At 38.1% G+C, this 15118-nt stretch overlaps 1 protein-coding gene and 1 pseudogene across 1 annotated transcript in view; both read right to left on the reverse strand.

Annotated features, from left to right (window-relative positions):
* Nucleotides 1-15118, reverse strand: part of ZSWIM5 (zinc finger SWIM-type containing 5) — a 146390-nt gene that overhangs the window by 45738 nt on the left and 85534 nt on the right. The window contains exon 2 of the mRNA XM_063106718.1: nt 12027-12383. Within this exon, the coding sequence (XP_062962788.1) occupies nt 12027-12383 (357 nt within the window). The remainder of the gene's footprint in view (nt 1-12026; nt 12384-15118) is intronic.
* LOC134383235 (dual specificity protein phosphatase 18-like) lies at nt 5454-6104 on the reverse strand (annotated as a pseudogene).

Genomic DNA, 15118 nt, shown 5'->3' on the forward strand with positions numbered 1-15118 from the left:
AAATATGCCCATCTTATATTTAGCATATAAAGGTGATAACACTCTTCAAAGCGCTTACTACTTCTGTCGCATTTTGTTTTACATCAGAATTGTACAATGCTCATATATTCCCAACTAAGCTGAAATTTTTAAGATTAGTGATTCATTTTTGTACCTCAGAGTGCCTGGCTCATTATACCACTAAGTTAATATTTACAGAATGAACAAATATATGTCTCATTGACTATCTAGATTTAAGCTCCAGGTGGGCAAATATTATATCCTATACTTCTTTTGCATCCCCAAGGTGGCAAAGCAAAAGAAATATACTCCTTATCCTTAAGTATTTGTTAATAACAACCATTAATTGAGTGCTTCCTACATGACAGAGGTTAGGCACTTTTTTACATATGTCCACTAGAATGTATGCTCCTTGGGGGCAGAAACTGTTTTGTTTGCTGGTATATTTGCAACATGTAGAAAAGTGCCTGGTACATAATAGGTGCTCAATAAATATCTGTCGACTGAGTTCCAAGGAACTTCTATAACAACTCTATGAGGCAGTATTATTATCCTAATTTTAAAATGAAGAAACTAAAATTTAGACAGGGTAACTAACTTAACAGACTGAAAGTATATGAGCCAGGGTCTGTATGTTGGTCTCTCTCCAAAGCCTGTGCTCTTCACTACAAGGCTATATACTTTCACCTCTAGCCTCATACTGCTATGATGCACCAAGCTGGTTTCAGGACCCCTAAATGTAAACTGATGGTGTGTCTGAAGCTAACCAAATCCCATTCTTTCTTGTTATTCTACTACATAGAATATGGAATTAGGAGCTGGCCGGTTAGCTCAGTTGGTTAGAGTGCAGTCTTACAACACCAAGGTCAGGGGTTTGGGTTCCCCTACTGGCCAGCCACCAGGAAAAAATAACATGGAGTTAGCCAGAATAATGTATTTTCTTCCCATAGTGAGGATAAATAGAGTTCTCATAAATACAGTGATTCTCAAATGTAATATACAGAATAATCATTTGAGGTTTGTGTTAGCAATACAGATTACAGAGTCTCACCTCTAACGATTCCGGTTTTCAGTAGCTGTACAGAGATGGAAGTGAGACAAACAAGGCTAAACAAAGGACTGGGCTTCTGAGTACCTTGGAGCTAAGGATGTGGAGAGGAAAGAACAGCAATGGTGCTCCAGCAGCAGAGGGCAGAGATGGTCTGAATACCAATTCTGATCCTGGGGTCGTTCAATTAGGATATGAAAAAGCAGAACAGGACCCAGTCTCCCAGGGGAGCTGGCCTTAATTAACTGGCTGGGAATGTGGAGTGACACTCCCTCTAAGTAGCTGAAGGGGAAATGGAGAAAAGTGGAAAACCCTTGGGGCCAAGGTGGTGGTACTGGCAGCAGCTGTGGAAGAAATAGGGCACAAATACCTAGTGTGCCACATATAGAAAACTAGTAGGATAGGGCAAAACCTTAAAAGTTACTAACAATAAAATTTCACCTAAAACTTCAAAAGGGTTTATTTGAAAGGAGAGAAAGGAAGGTAAATTATGTAAATGTTTGCTGGTCTGCCATGAACCCAGGAGATGAGGAACTGAGCTGCCAATGGGTGTGCTGTGGTTTGAATGTTTGTCCACTCCAAAGCTCATGTTGGAAATTAATCCCCAATATGGTTTTTGAAAGGTGGAGCCTTTAAGAGATGATTGGTCCTAAGATATCAAGATATCCTTATCAACTTAAAAAAAAAAAAAAAGAGGTGATAGGATCATGATGACTATTCATGATCCATTCATGGATTAACGGGTTAATGGTTTAATGGGTTATCAGGAAGGGTGGGCTTTATAAGGAGAGGAAGAAAGCATGTGGAAATGCTCTTGCTCAGCCCTTGCAATGTGATACCCTGTGTTACCACAGGACTCTGTAAAGAGTCCCCACCAGGAAGAAGGCCCTCACCAGATGCACCCCTTGACCTTGGATTTCCCAGCCTTCAAAACTGTAAGAAATAAATCCCATTTCTTTATAAATTACTCAGTTTCAGGTATTCTGTTGTAATCAACAGAAAACAGACTAATACACGGTGGTTGCAGCAAAAAAGGAAGTAGGTCAATATTTGGGAAATCCAGGTAGCAAACCACAGGAGTTGGTGTGACTATTGAGGCAAAGTCATCTGAGAAGAGCATAAGTTATCAAGAGGGCACAAGGAGAATTTTATAAGACATTTTCACTTATTTAGCCAATATTCATTGAGAGCCTGATATGTAACAGAACCTGTGCAAAATACTGGATATAAGCAAAGTAGATGTGGTCCCTGTCCTCACAGAGCTTATAGTTGGGGAGAGAGACATTAAACAAATAATCACACATACACATTTTTGTGTGGAAAGAAGGATGGGTCAAAGTAGGCTTCCCTGAGAAAGTGACATTTCAGCTGACACCTGAGGAATGAATAGAGTTAGCCTGGCAGAGTCAGGGAAGTACTGTGTGTATTTTTTGTTCAAGAAAAAGGGATGAAGTCACAAATTACTTTGGTAATTAAATACAACTATAATAAGTGGGGAGGAGGAAGGTTAGGAAGAGAGCATAGGAAGGAGAATATTCCCTCAAGAAGAGAGAATATCAAGTAAAAATGTAGGCAAAAGCCAGATCATTCAAGGTTTTGTAGGCCATAGGAATTTGGACTTTATCCTAACAAAAATAGGAGGCCATTGAAGAATTTTAAATAAGAAATGATGTGACAATATGAGTATCTGCAGTATAGAAAAGTCAGTCTGGGTGGCTGTGTGGAGAATGGAATAGAGGGGAGGAATAGTGGATATGGAAAGAGAAATTAGAAAGCTACCACAGCAATCTAGGTGAGAGATTTTACTGGTGTGATTTAGGGTGATGGCAGTTATCAATAGATGGAAGTAGAAAATTATGAAATATATTGAAGAGGTAAAACTAACAGATCTTGCAGTGGGACACATGTGAAATATAAGAAAGAAAAAAGTGTTAGGGATGATTACAAGGTTTCTATCATGATCTAGTAGCTAGACGGTGGTGCTATCTATTGAGACGGTGAATATAGGAGAATAAGCAAATTTGGGGAAGAAGATAAATTCATGTTTGGATATGTTGATATTGGGATGTTTCTGTGATGTCAAATAGTTGAATACAGAATCTATGGCTCAGAAGATCTGGGCTGGAGAAATCTGTAAGTCATAGTATATAAATGATATTTGAAGTCAAGGATGTAGCTGATATGGCCTATAAAGATCAGGTAAATAAGAACAGGAGAAAACCTAAGATTAATCTATAAGAAATGTCAACATTGAAAGGTCAGATAGTAGAGAAGGGGACAGTGTTCAGGAATGAATGAACAAGAGCACAGATAATTTCCATTAGATAAACTAGGCCTGGAGTTCACAAACTAGCTTTTTTGTTTGTTCATTTATAGCAACTTTATTCATAATCACCCAAAGCTGGAAACAACCCAAATATCCTTCAATGAGTGAATGTAAAACAAACTATGGTACATCCATACAAGTTACTACCCAGTCATAGAAAGCAACAACATGGCTGAATTCCAAAGACATTATGCTGGGTGAAAAAAGGCAGTCTCCAGATTATATCCTGCATGAGTCTATTTATGTGATAGTCCGGAAAAGGCAAATCTATAAGAACAGAGAACAGATGAGTGTTTGTCAGACGTTGGGGTGAGGGTTTGCCAGAAAGGATTAGCATGAGGGTATTTTTTGGGTGAGGGAACTGTTCTGTGTCCTGATTGTGTTGGTGGATACATGAATGTATTATACACGTTAAAACTCATAGATTCTCCTTCCCCTAAGGAGATGAGTACCCCAGTGGAAAATTGGGACATTACATTCTTGTGATTCCCCTGTGCTTTGCTTTCTCCCAGAGTGTTAAATAATAAAATGTTATGCCTTTTCTTCTTATTGATCTAAAAAACGAAAAAAACCCAAAACCCCCAAAACTCATAGAACTGTACATCCAAAAAAGTTAAATTGGTAAAATGTTAATTCGGAATTAAAAAAAAAAAAAAATATATATATATCCAAATAAAGTTCTTTTTAAAAACACCTTAAAAGAAATTTTCCATCTGGATTTCTGCCAGAAAAGTTGCTATGTGGGGGGTTCTGCCATACCAACCCTGGTGTTCTGTAGGCCTGTTCTTCCATCTGCAAAATGAGAGGATAAGTCTGAAACAGTGATATTCCTTCTTTTACCCTGGTTCCGTCAATTGCACACCTGGGCGCTCCCTTTATACAAGTGAGGTGTGAGTAGATTTGGAGAGAAAGGACATTTGGCCTCCACTGGGCTCTGGACCCACAGCTCTACGTCAAGCAAAGCAGGTGTGCTTTTCTTTGTCTCGTATGTTGTTTGTCTGAACATCTCTGGATTAAAATAGCTGGTCTTGAGCCAGATCCCCAGGTACCGAGGGGGTCTGAATCCTAGATTCCATGGCCTGCTGGTGGAGCACGTTCATCTGTCCCTTCAACTCATGTCCCCGTGGATCCCAGTAGTCAGCCAAACCAGGGTGCTGGCTCAAATGGTCAGTGATTCTAAACAAGGCATTTTGGGAGAAGCTGGAATTGTGCTCCTTGCTTCAGAACCCCTAGGTTAAACACACTGGGGAACTCTCAAAAAGGCTTCTAAGTCTAGGCTTCCTCTGAGGCAGGGTCTGAAAGGACTGAAACCATATGCATAGATGGGGAAATGCCGTTATGAGGATGACTGTGCTGACCTTGGAGCAGCAGGGCCAAAAAATCTATCCTTTTTGACAAGAGCTGTTGTTTACACTAAGCACACACCATGTGCCAGGCACTGTACTAAGAAATCATTGAATCTTCATGATAATTCTGTGAGAAAAGGGCTGTTACTGTTTGGACAGATGAGGACACTGAGGCTCCCAGAGACCCCAGGTCACACAGAGAGGAGGTAACAAGATGGTCCTGGCCTAAGACAAGGCCTGATGTCAGGCCTACTTTCCTAAATGCCCTGGAGAAGGGGACCAAGGTCACCTTTCATCAAAGGTTGGTGGGTGATTGCTGAGGGTTCTTTGAGATCTTGCCATGTACACTAGCACTCAAAAAGAAAAAGTTAAAAAAATTTTTATACTGTAGAATGCTTTCTTTGAAAACTATAATTGGGTGCAGGTACACTGGGCGCAGCAGGTCTCTCTCCTGAATGCCACCTGCCTCACATTACCCTCTGGCCAGCAGCCACGGCCTGCCACTCACAGGGTAGAAAACTAATCTTCCCTCTCTTACAACTAGTGAGTTTAATCTTTAAAGATATTGATGATATTTAAGAGCTGCTGCAATCCTTCTTTTTTTTTGCCCTTATAAAAGGTATCATCTGTTTTTTTCTGTATCAACAAAAGCAGAATGTTCAAGTTCAGATCTTGGTTTAGGATCAACAACAGATCTGTACCTTTAACCCCAATGCAGGGGCTGGCAGATGGCTCACAGTGGAATCATCAAACAGACCTCCTTCTCATAGATGTCAGCGATCACTCCCATTGGGAAGGTGACCATGTGCACAATGTTCTTGCCAAACAGCTGGAACTCGCAGAGGATGAGCTGCTCCCAAAAGCCACTGTTGGGCCGGATGATGGGTCCACACGACTAGGTCCCTGTGTGGTGTCCCGTAGGGACATGGCGTGGTACTTCGTGGTAGGCAAGGCACAGGGCAGCTGAGCAGCTCAGGCTGGGGCGCAGTGCAGCGTGCGGCCCTGCTTCATCTCCTCAGTGTGGATATGGACCAAAGAAGTTGTACGACCACGAGATGAGTGTGCCAGCCACAGGCACCTACACGTCCTGGATAAGGTGTTAACCACCTCCACCGAGCAGCTCAGCCATGGTGATCTGGTGGCTGGACAGCATGAGCTTGTTGGCAGCCACTCTGTTGCTGACAGGGAGGCTTGGGCTGATCTGTGAGAGGCCGCTGACCAACGGTGGCCGGAAGTGAACCAGGCAGGCATGCGGGGTGCTGTTTTCCAGGCGGTGGGTCCCAGTCAGCGAAGTGTGAGGGTTGCACCTTTTTGCAAGGCTGCAACTATGGAAAACTCTCCTGCAGGAGGGTGGGTGGGTTCACTCAGGAAGCAGCCGCGCCATGAAGCCTCAGGCGACGGTCTCTGGGATAGTGAAGACCTGGGGCCATGATCCCCGCCGGTCCAAAGCTTTGGTTTCCAAGCAATGGAGGAATGGCCGGCTGTGCCTGGTCTTCCTAGAAATCCCGGCTTTGGCTCCACCCCCTGATCACAACAGTACTTGTGGAGAAGCAGGGTTGGTTCAGTGCACCGCAGCCCACTCCCACAAACCAGCTTCTTCAGCTGTGCCTAACTCTCAGGCAAAATCTTTCAACAAATTCTTTGGTTTAAAAATTAAATTAAAATGTCCCTAATATATGTTCACTGGTTAGAACACTTAAGTCTTTTCATAAAAAAAGATTAATATGAAACTACTTACCTTCAGGAGTGGTGAAGTCAACCTAGTCAATGTAAATGACACTTTAATGTTATAGTCTAAAGTTTTCCTCAGGATTATAAGACAAACAGTGGCAAGTGACAATACAATGGAAAGGATGTCTTTTATAAATAATTATGAGACAAACCATTGTGTGAGTTGAGGCTCCAAGTTAGCATTAGTGCTGTACAATGAGACCTGTCCTGAGGGGGCTATTAAGTCTGAGTTACCAATTTTCCTTTCGTTCTTTTTTGGGGGGTCAGGGGAAAGTTGGCTGTTACTCCATTCTTAAACATCCTTTTTAGTTCGATATAATCCCATTTGTTTATTTTTCCTTTGACTGCCTGTGCTTTTAGGGCCGTATTCATGAAGTCTGTACCCAATCCTACTTCCTGGAGTGTTTACCCTATGTTTTCTTTAAGGAGTTTTATTGTTTCAGGGTGTATATTTAATTCTTTAATCCATCTTGAGTTGATTTTGGTATATGGTGAGAGGTACAGGGGAGAAGGGGAGGGGAAAGAGGAATCGGTAAAGGGACAAGAAAATCAACTACATTGTTTATTGATAAATTAAAATAAAAGTAAATAAATAAATCTCCCCAGGAGATTATAATGTGAAAAAAAAAATCCTTTTTAAATTATAAAAACAATACATGCTATTGGAGAAAATACACTAAAGCATAAAGAGCATAAATATCCACCTATAATTCCACCAGTCATAGATTACCATTGTTAATATTACTGAGTTTTTCATCTGTTTTTTTGCCCTGTACATATATAGAGTATATACACACAGCTTTTTAAATTGACTAATTTTTTACCGTATATAAATTATGAAAAGTGCACAAATCTTAAGTGTATGTACAGATTGATGAATTATCACACAGTGCTTTTAACTGTGTAACTATCACCAAAGTCAAGAAATAGAATACTACCAGCACCCCAGAAACCCTGTCCCAAACACCATCTTCCTTTCCTCTTACCCAAGGTTAACCAGTATTCTGACTTCTAACACCTGGAACCTGTTTTTGAACTTTACCTGCATGGAATCACATGAGATGTATTCTTTTATGTCTGGCTTCTTTCACTCAACATCATGTTTGAGCAATTCACTCAGGTTTCTGTATTTAGCAACACTTATTTTCATTGATGTACAGTATTCCATTATATGAATATATCCACTTATTTGGCTATTATGCTATTGATGGACATTTAAATTGTTTCTCTTTTAGGCTACTGCAAATTATGCTAATCACTTCAACTGGGTAGACACACTTAGGAGAAGAATTCCCAGGTTACAAGGTATGCATATGAGAATACTTCAGAAAGTTCACGGAAAGACTTGTATTACCTTTTAATTCTATTTTTCCATGAACTTCTTGAAGTACTCTCATATGTTCAACTTCAGTTAGATGATGCCCCCCCCCAGTTGACTAACAATTTATACTCCCACCTGCAATATATTAGTTCTATTTGCTCAAAATCTTCACTAATACTTGATACTAAAATTTATAAAAGTTTAGCTATTCTGGTGGATACACAGTAGCAAGTCACTGTGGTTTTCATTGGCATTTCCCTGACTAGTAATTAGTTAAGACATCTTTTAGTATGTTTATTAGTCATTTAGATATCTTTTTTGTTGAGTGTCTGAATCTCTTATCCATTTTACTACTTGTAGGGGTTCTTTACGGATTCAGGAAATAAGCCCTTTCGTCAGTTTACATATTAAGTAAATATGTTCTCCCACTATTTGCTTACCTTTTCAGTCTCTTACTGGTACCTTTTGATAAATAGTAGTTTAAATTTTTCAACGTAATCCAATTTATCAATCTTTTCCTACTAATGAAAATTTTCTCTACCTCAAGGACATGAAGTTTTATCTCCTATAAGTTTTATTCTTTTACTTTTTATATTTATATCTGCAATCCATCTACAGTTGATTTTTCTGTATGGTAAGAGGTAGAAATCAAGTTTCAATTGATCCAGCACCATTTATCGAGAAGATTCTTCTTTTTCTTCCTTTGCTGGGCATTTAGTGGAATCCTCTTCTTTCACTTTAGAAACTCACATGCTTTTGTTCTAGAAAATCTGCTTCGATTATTTTATTCATGAATTCCTTACTTTTCTATTTTCTGTTTCTGGAACCCCTATCATCTGGAATTCCAGGACTCATTTTCTTAATTTTTGATATCTTTTTCTTCCTATTCTTTGTCTCTTTGTCTTTTTGCTCTATTCTATAAGATCTTTCCTTAACTTTATTTTCCAACACTTCTATTGAGTTTTAAAATTTTTTGGCCATCATATTTGTAATATTCATGAGTTCTATTCTTTGAATTTGTTTCTGTAAAATCTAGTTCTTATTTCATGGTTACAATATCTTCTTTTTGTTCCTATGATGATATTATTAATAATTTTTCGAAGTTTTCTCTCTACATAGTTTCTATTTCCCCCATATTGCCATTGTTTGTTATTTCTACTGTCTATCTTCCACGGTATTCCACACTGTTTGACCATGCACTTCTTGAAACTCAATGTACATTAACTTTGATAATAACTTGCTAGTTTTTTCTCATTTTATTTTGCTAATTCCTACACTGGCTCCTCTTTCATCACCTGTATATTCAAGGATATATTCATTCAACAAACACTTATAGAGCATTTACTATTTTCCAGGTACCATGTGTGGTGATGGAGACTCAGAAATTAGTAAGACATGGTTCCTGACCTGATTCATCAAGTTATCTTACTTTTCCCTCGGTATTCAATCTTCTTTTATAGATAAGAGGAACTGAAGGCCTGGCCAGGATACTATATCCCAGAGAATCCTGCGGTATGGAGTTACCAGAGAAAATCATGAATAGGGCATGGAGCACTGCTAAGGGCAGAGTTGGAAAGATAGTCCAAATGTGAATGACTAATCCAACAATGGCAGGCAACATCTAGCTATAAACACATTTAGGGACTAATACAAGAAAAGGTTATAGGGAAGTGGTGAGCAAAGCAAGTCCTGAATCTCTTCTTGAGATTAAAAAAGCAGTTTTAGAAATCTTATTACTGCTGTTTTAAGTATGTTTTGGTGAGGAGTGAGGTTAGAGACAGAAGATAAGGAAGACTTTCTAAGTGTTTAGATTTAGCAGGGAATAGAAACATGACTTCAGATATCATCTCTATGCTACCAACTCCAAAATTCTGACTTTCCTCCTCAGTTCCAGATCCATATATCCAATTGTCAGAAATCTATACCTGAATGTACTATAAGCATCTCAAACTTAAAGTCAATTCATCTTCCTCCCAAATTCATTCTTTTTTTGTTCCCTAAGTGAATGGCAACATCATCATCAAATCCATCCTAGCTAGACATTTTGTAATTCAGTTTTCTGTCATCTTTTTTTTCAAACTGCATTACATTTTTATTATTTATTTATTTTTCTTTTTAAGTTTATTTTTTTCATTGTACATGCTTATGGGGTACAGTTTATTGTGTCTTCTTCTTTACTCCCTACTCATCCTACACACTGGATGTTGAGTCTAGTCCATTTTACCCCTATGGTATCTCCATTTTCAGTATCATTGCCTATACCAGCACTGGTTATTAGAAATAGATCAAGAAAGGCCTGTGTAATACTATGGAAACTGGGGTAAAAAGCTAATATTCAAGGGTATTTCAAAAAGTTTATGGAAAGATTCATATTATCTTTTTTTTGGGGGGGCTGGCTAGTATGGGGATCTGAACCCTTCCCTTGGTGCTATAACTCTGTGCTCTAACCAGCTGAGCTAACCAGCCAGCCCTGATTTGTATTATCTTTTAATTCTATTTTTTCCACAAACTTTTTGAAGTACCCTCATAAATTTGGAATAAATGCATGTATAGAAGTAGTAATTCCTGAGGAAGTTTAGAATCATATTAAATTCAATGTGGCAATTTCAGTCCAATTTCAGACAAATAATAAGAGGCTATGACGGGAGATGTAATGAGGAATTAAGGATTCTTCAGCACAGTGGTATAGAGAGAAGAGGATTGTTTTGGTGATAGCAGTGGTGAAAAAAACAGGGGCAATACAGGTCCTGAACCAAGGTGGTCAGTTCAAGAAAAGGCAAGTGAGCTTGGAAATAGGCAACAATTCTAGGGAAAAGATAGTGGGAATGAGACACAAAAGCAGGCAATAGCCCAGTTGTTGGGGTACAGAGCTATACTTTTCTCTGTTGCTACAGGCCTAGGGGATGGGGCAGCACTCACGTCTCTAAGAGTTCTACACTTAAGGAGGCCAGAGAAGTAGAACAGCCTCCCTATGTGGGATAAGAAGAGATACAGAGAGCTACCCTTTGATGGTATTGCTCACATCGAGAGAGCTCAGTTACTTGTAGTGTATATAAACACTACAACTTTGAGTATAAAGCAACAGAACATTTTTGCTAGTTAGCAAGAGCTCCTGGAAGCCTTCCTATCTGACTATCCTTGTTTCTGAGGAGTGCTAAGGTTGTGTATAGGACCTGATTGGCTCTATAGGACAACTGGGAAAGGCAGGCCCTTTGTTACATAGACTACTGTATTATGCAGGCCACCCACCTGGTCTCATTGCCTCTTTCACACTAGTAGTAAAATTATATTCCAAAAAGAGAGAGGTGGAGTTTAGAGAAGCATTAAACAAAACAAAACAAAACAAAACAAAAACAACCACATGAATTCTTAAGTCAGATGAGCCTAGTTTATAAACAATTTATAAAGTGAAAATTATTATAGTACCTACATCAGACTAGTTTTGAAAACTAAATGAATTAATGTATATGAAATGAAGTCCCTTGCATGATGCCTGGAACATAGTAGGACCTAACAAACAAAATGAAAAATTGGCTCATATAACTCCTCTTCTCAAAATTCTTCAGTGGTTCTCTATAATTAAGTTTCTATAATCTGTCTTCACTATAAAAACAAGCAGTTATTTCAGATTTTTCTGTCATTCCTTCTAGATTACAAGCTTCTTGAAGGCAAGAACCACATCTGTTTTATCCTCTCAACAATCAGAACTATTCCTTCCACATGGTAGTTACTCTAAAAATACTTGTTAGATGAATGAGTGAACATGATCTCCTTCTCCATCCATGCAATCCCAAATATAATTTATAAGCACAGTGCTAGCAGATGCTCCTTAGGATAACTCTGATGTTATGTAGGATCCTGAAATGTCAAGGGGATTTTCATATCCATGTCATCTCACTGATTGACACAACTTATTTAGTGCTTTCTCTCACTTTTGAATATTTCAGACTCCTAGGGACATGGACTGTATCGACAAAGAAAAGTCCATACACTAGATCAATATATAACTAATATTCCCTGTCCTTTTTTGCAAAAACCTTTATGAGGTAGACAGTTGGACTGCTTTAAGAAACCAAGAGTTAAACACACAGATGTCTAGATAGAATGAACTGATTAAGGTTAAGAGATTACAATTATAGAAATATCTCAACCTGTAAACATGCAATGAAGCAACAAAGTATAAGGAAGAGGGTTGCTTTGGTGACAGTGGTGGTAAAAAAGACCATTTTTAGCAACAAAGTGTTGTAGAATTACCATTCACTTGGTTGATTTCTGAGTTGGAGGACAGAATCTCATCTGCCAGTTTCTGTGCAGTAGGAAGAACTTCAGTGTGGTGTGCTGTGATTAAATATTGGATAAACTTTTGTAGCTGGTCCCTGTTCATCTGGAAAAGGGTTTCTGAGATAGGAAGACGCAATTTGACTAGGTCTGGTTTACGGATCCTGTACAGTGAAAGTGCTACCACATGAGCGCAGTAGAATATGTCCTTGTTCCCACAGCCACATGTCACTGAAGTGATTTTGCATCGATCAAAACTGATGGCAACTTTGTAAGTCACTGTAGGTTCAGAAGCAGTGGCCGGCTCAGTTACTGTGCCACTCAGATGGAAGCCTAAGAAAACAAAGAAGAAATTGTGTTTAGAGATTTTGTAGTATGAAACTTAAAGATTCTCGTCTTTCCATTTCTATTAATCAATTTAGACTATTTACTAAGCATTATACTCCTACATACATGGTAGGCTCTACCACAGACACAAAGGTCAGTGAAACTCAGGTATTGCTCTAAAGGAAAATACAATCTAGAAAAAGAGGGATGGCCAGTTAACTCACGTGGTTAGAGTGCAGCCTTGTAACACCAAGGACAAGGGTACAGTTCCCAATACCAGCCAGCTGCCCAAAAAATAAACTTCTCTGTGCCTTGGAAAAGAATCCTTAACCTGGAGTCCATAAACCTCTTGAACTAATATGAAAACTTTTGTTTGTACATATGCAAATTTTTCTGGGAAGGATAGTTCATAGCTTTCATCATAGCCTCAAAAAGGTTAATAATGAACCCCAAATAAGTTAAGAACTTCTGTGATAGCTTTTGAATTCTAGGTGGTAAGCAAGGACAAGTCCACAAATATCATCAGTACAATCTGGAGTAAGATGAATACTATAAATGAAAAAGAAACCAAAACAATGCCATGAGGAAAGACAGAAGGAAGAACAAGAAAGATCAAGTACAACATTTCTTCCTTAAAACACACAATTCCAAAATGGTGATTGTTGAATAAAAGGCAAGAAACTTTCTAAGACATGGAAGGCAATAGCTTGGTGCAGTGAGACTACATAGCGTTATACCTCTCCTCACTAGGCACACAAGACCAATACTTTTGAAATGTAAAGAGAATGCATTTTTAAGTTACAACTAAATTGAAAAAAGTCAAATTAATAGCAAATTCATTTAATAATATTGTTTGTTTATTCTTTGCTTTAAATATGATTCTTCTCCTTTGACAATATATATTCATCTTATCATTCATTCAATAAAAGTTTAATGAGACCTTAAGTATCAGACTGCTAGGCCTAGGGATGCTAACAACAACAACAACAACAAAAAAAAAGAGGAAGAGGAGAACATCAAATATTTGTTAAGCACCTACTATGTAGCAGAACTGTGCTGGTGCTTTTAATAGTTCATCACAATAACTTTATGAAGTCAGTATTATATTTCTTAGTTTATAGTTTAAAGGTGTGTAAGCTGAGGCTCAAAAGGTTAAATAATTTGCCCACGGCTCTAGCAAGTGATAGACCTAGGATTTAAAACCAGGGCTGACTGACCGTAAAAGATGCCATAACAAAGTCCTTATCCTCAAAAATCACTGACATATAAGTAAATGGTTATGATATGATGTGCCAAATGCTATAGTAGAGATGGGAATAAAGGTGGGGCTTATCTCAGACACTTTCCTGTTCAAATGGACTGTACACTGTGAGCAGGAAAGCAATTTTAAATAATCTTATGTTTGTTGGAGAAATATTTGCCAAATAATAAAAGGTGCACATATAAGTTTCAGAGCTACCAATGTGACCTGGCAGTTTTTAAAAATGCAGAGAAAACTTTCCAAAGTTACAATTATGGTTAATTAAAATAAGAATAAGACCCAAATTTACAAGCATGCTCATAAAACCTAGCAAAATTGTCACTACTAAAGGCACATTTAGGTCCAATCCAAAGAAAGGTATACATTATTGAAAAAGTTAAGATTAATTTCCAGAGCAAGAAAAAAATAAAAATAAATTTGTTAACTTCCTAGCCTACAGTTATATATTTTAAACCTCATAGAGGCTTTTTCTAAACTAAATTTAACTGTAAGTATAAAAATATTTACTGTCATTTGTTTAGAACAAAATCAAAATGTTACATTCAATATGTTTAAGTATAGGTAAAGACTGCCTTCACTTAAGAACTAAGTAAGAGAACTGCAGGGTTGGGAAACAGCTCCTAACACAAGGGTACTTCAAAAAGTTCATGGAAAAATGGAATTGAAAAATAACACAAATATTTCCATGAACTTTTTGAAGTACCCTTGTATAGCAGAGAGCACATTACACCAGGAATTAGGCAGTTGGAATCTGCTGTTTACTGTGCGGTTTTGGGCCACTCCCTTTACAACTCTGAGCCTTAGCTTTCTTCTCAGTAAAGTGGGGATAATAACACTTGCTCTGCCTCTCAGAAGTGTTTATTAAGACTGAAAATGTGCAAATTTAACTATCACAATTTCATGAATTTCATAGTAGGTGTGATAGTTTCATGTCTAAAAGTTACTAGGTTATAGTACCCAGTTATTTAATCAAACACTAATCTAGGTATTGCTGTGCAGGTATTTTGTAGAAGTGGTCAACATCTATAATCAGTTGAGTTTAACTAAAGATTAGCCTCAATAATGTGAGTGGGCTTCGTCCAATCAATTGAAAGGCCTTACAAACAAAACTGAGGTTTCTCTGAGAAAGAAGAAATTCTGCCTCAAGATTACAGCATCAAATCCTGCCCAAGAATTTCTAGCCTGCCCTACAGATTTCAGACTTGCCAGCTCCCACAACCATGTAGGCCAATTCCTTGAAATAAATTTTATCTATATGTCTCTTACTGACTCTGTTTCTCTGGAAAACTGACTACTATTGTCATTCGCATTTTATGTTTTAGGAAACCTAAGCTCAGACAGGTTAAGTAACTTGCTTGTGGTCACTCGGCTAGTAAGTGGTAAAGCCAGGATTCATACCCAGGCAATTAATCTGGTTCTAAAGCTCATACTCTACTGCCTTTGTATAATATTGTATTGTATGATAATCAATACCACATTT

Source organism: Cynocephalus volans, chromosome 8, assembly GCF_027409185.1.
Source record: "Cynocephalus volans isolate mCynVol1 chromosome 8, mCynVol1.pri, whole genome shotgun sequence".
In the NCBI taxonomy this organism is placed as follows: Eukaryota; Metazoa; Chordata; class Mammalia; order Dermoptera; family Cynocephalidae; genus Cynocephalus; species Cynocephalus volans.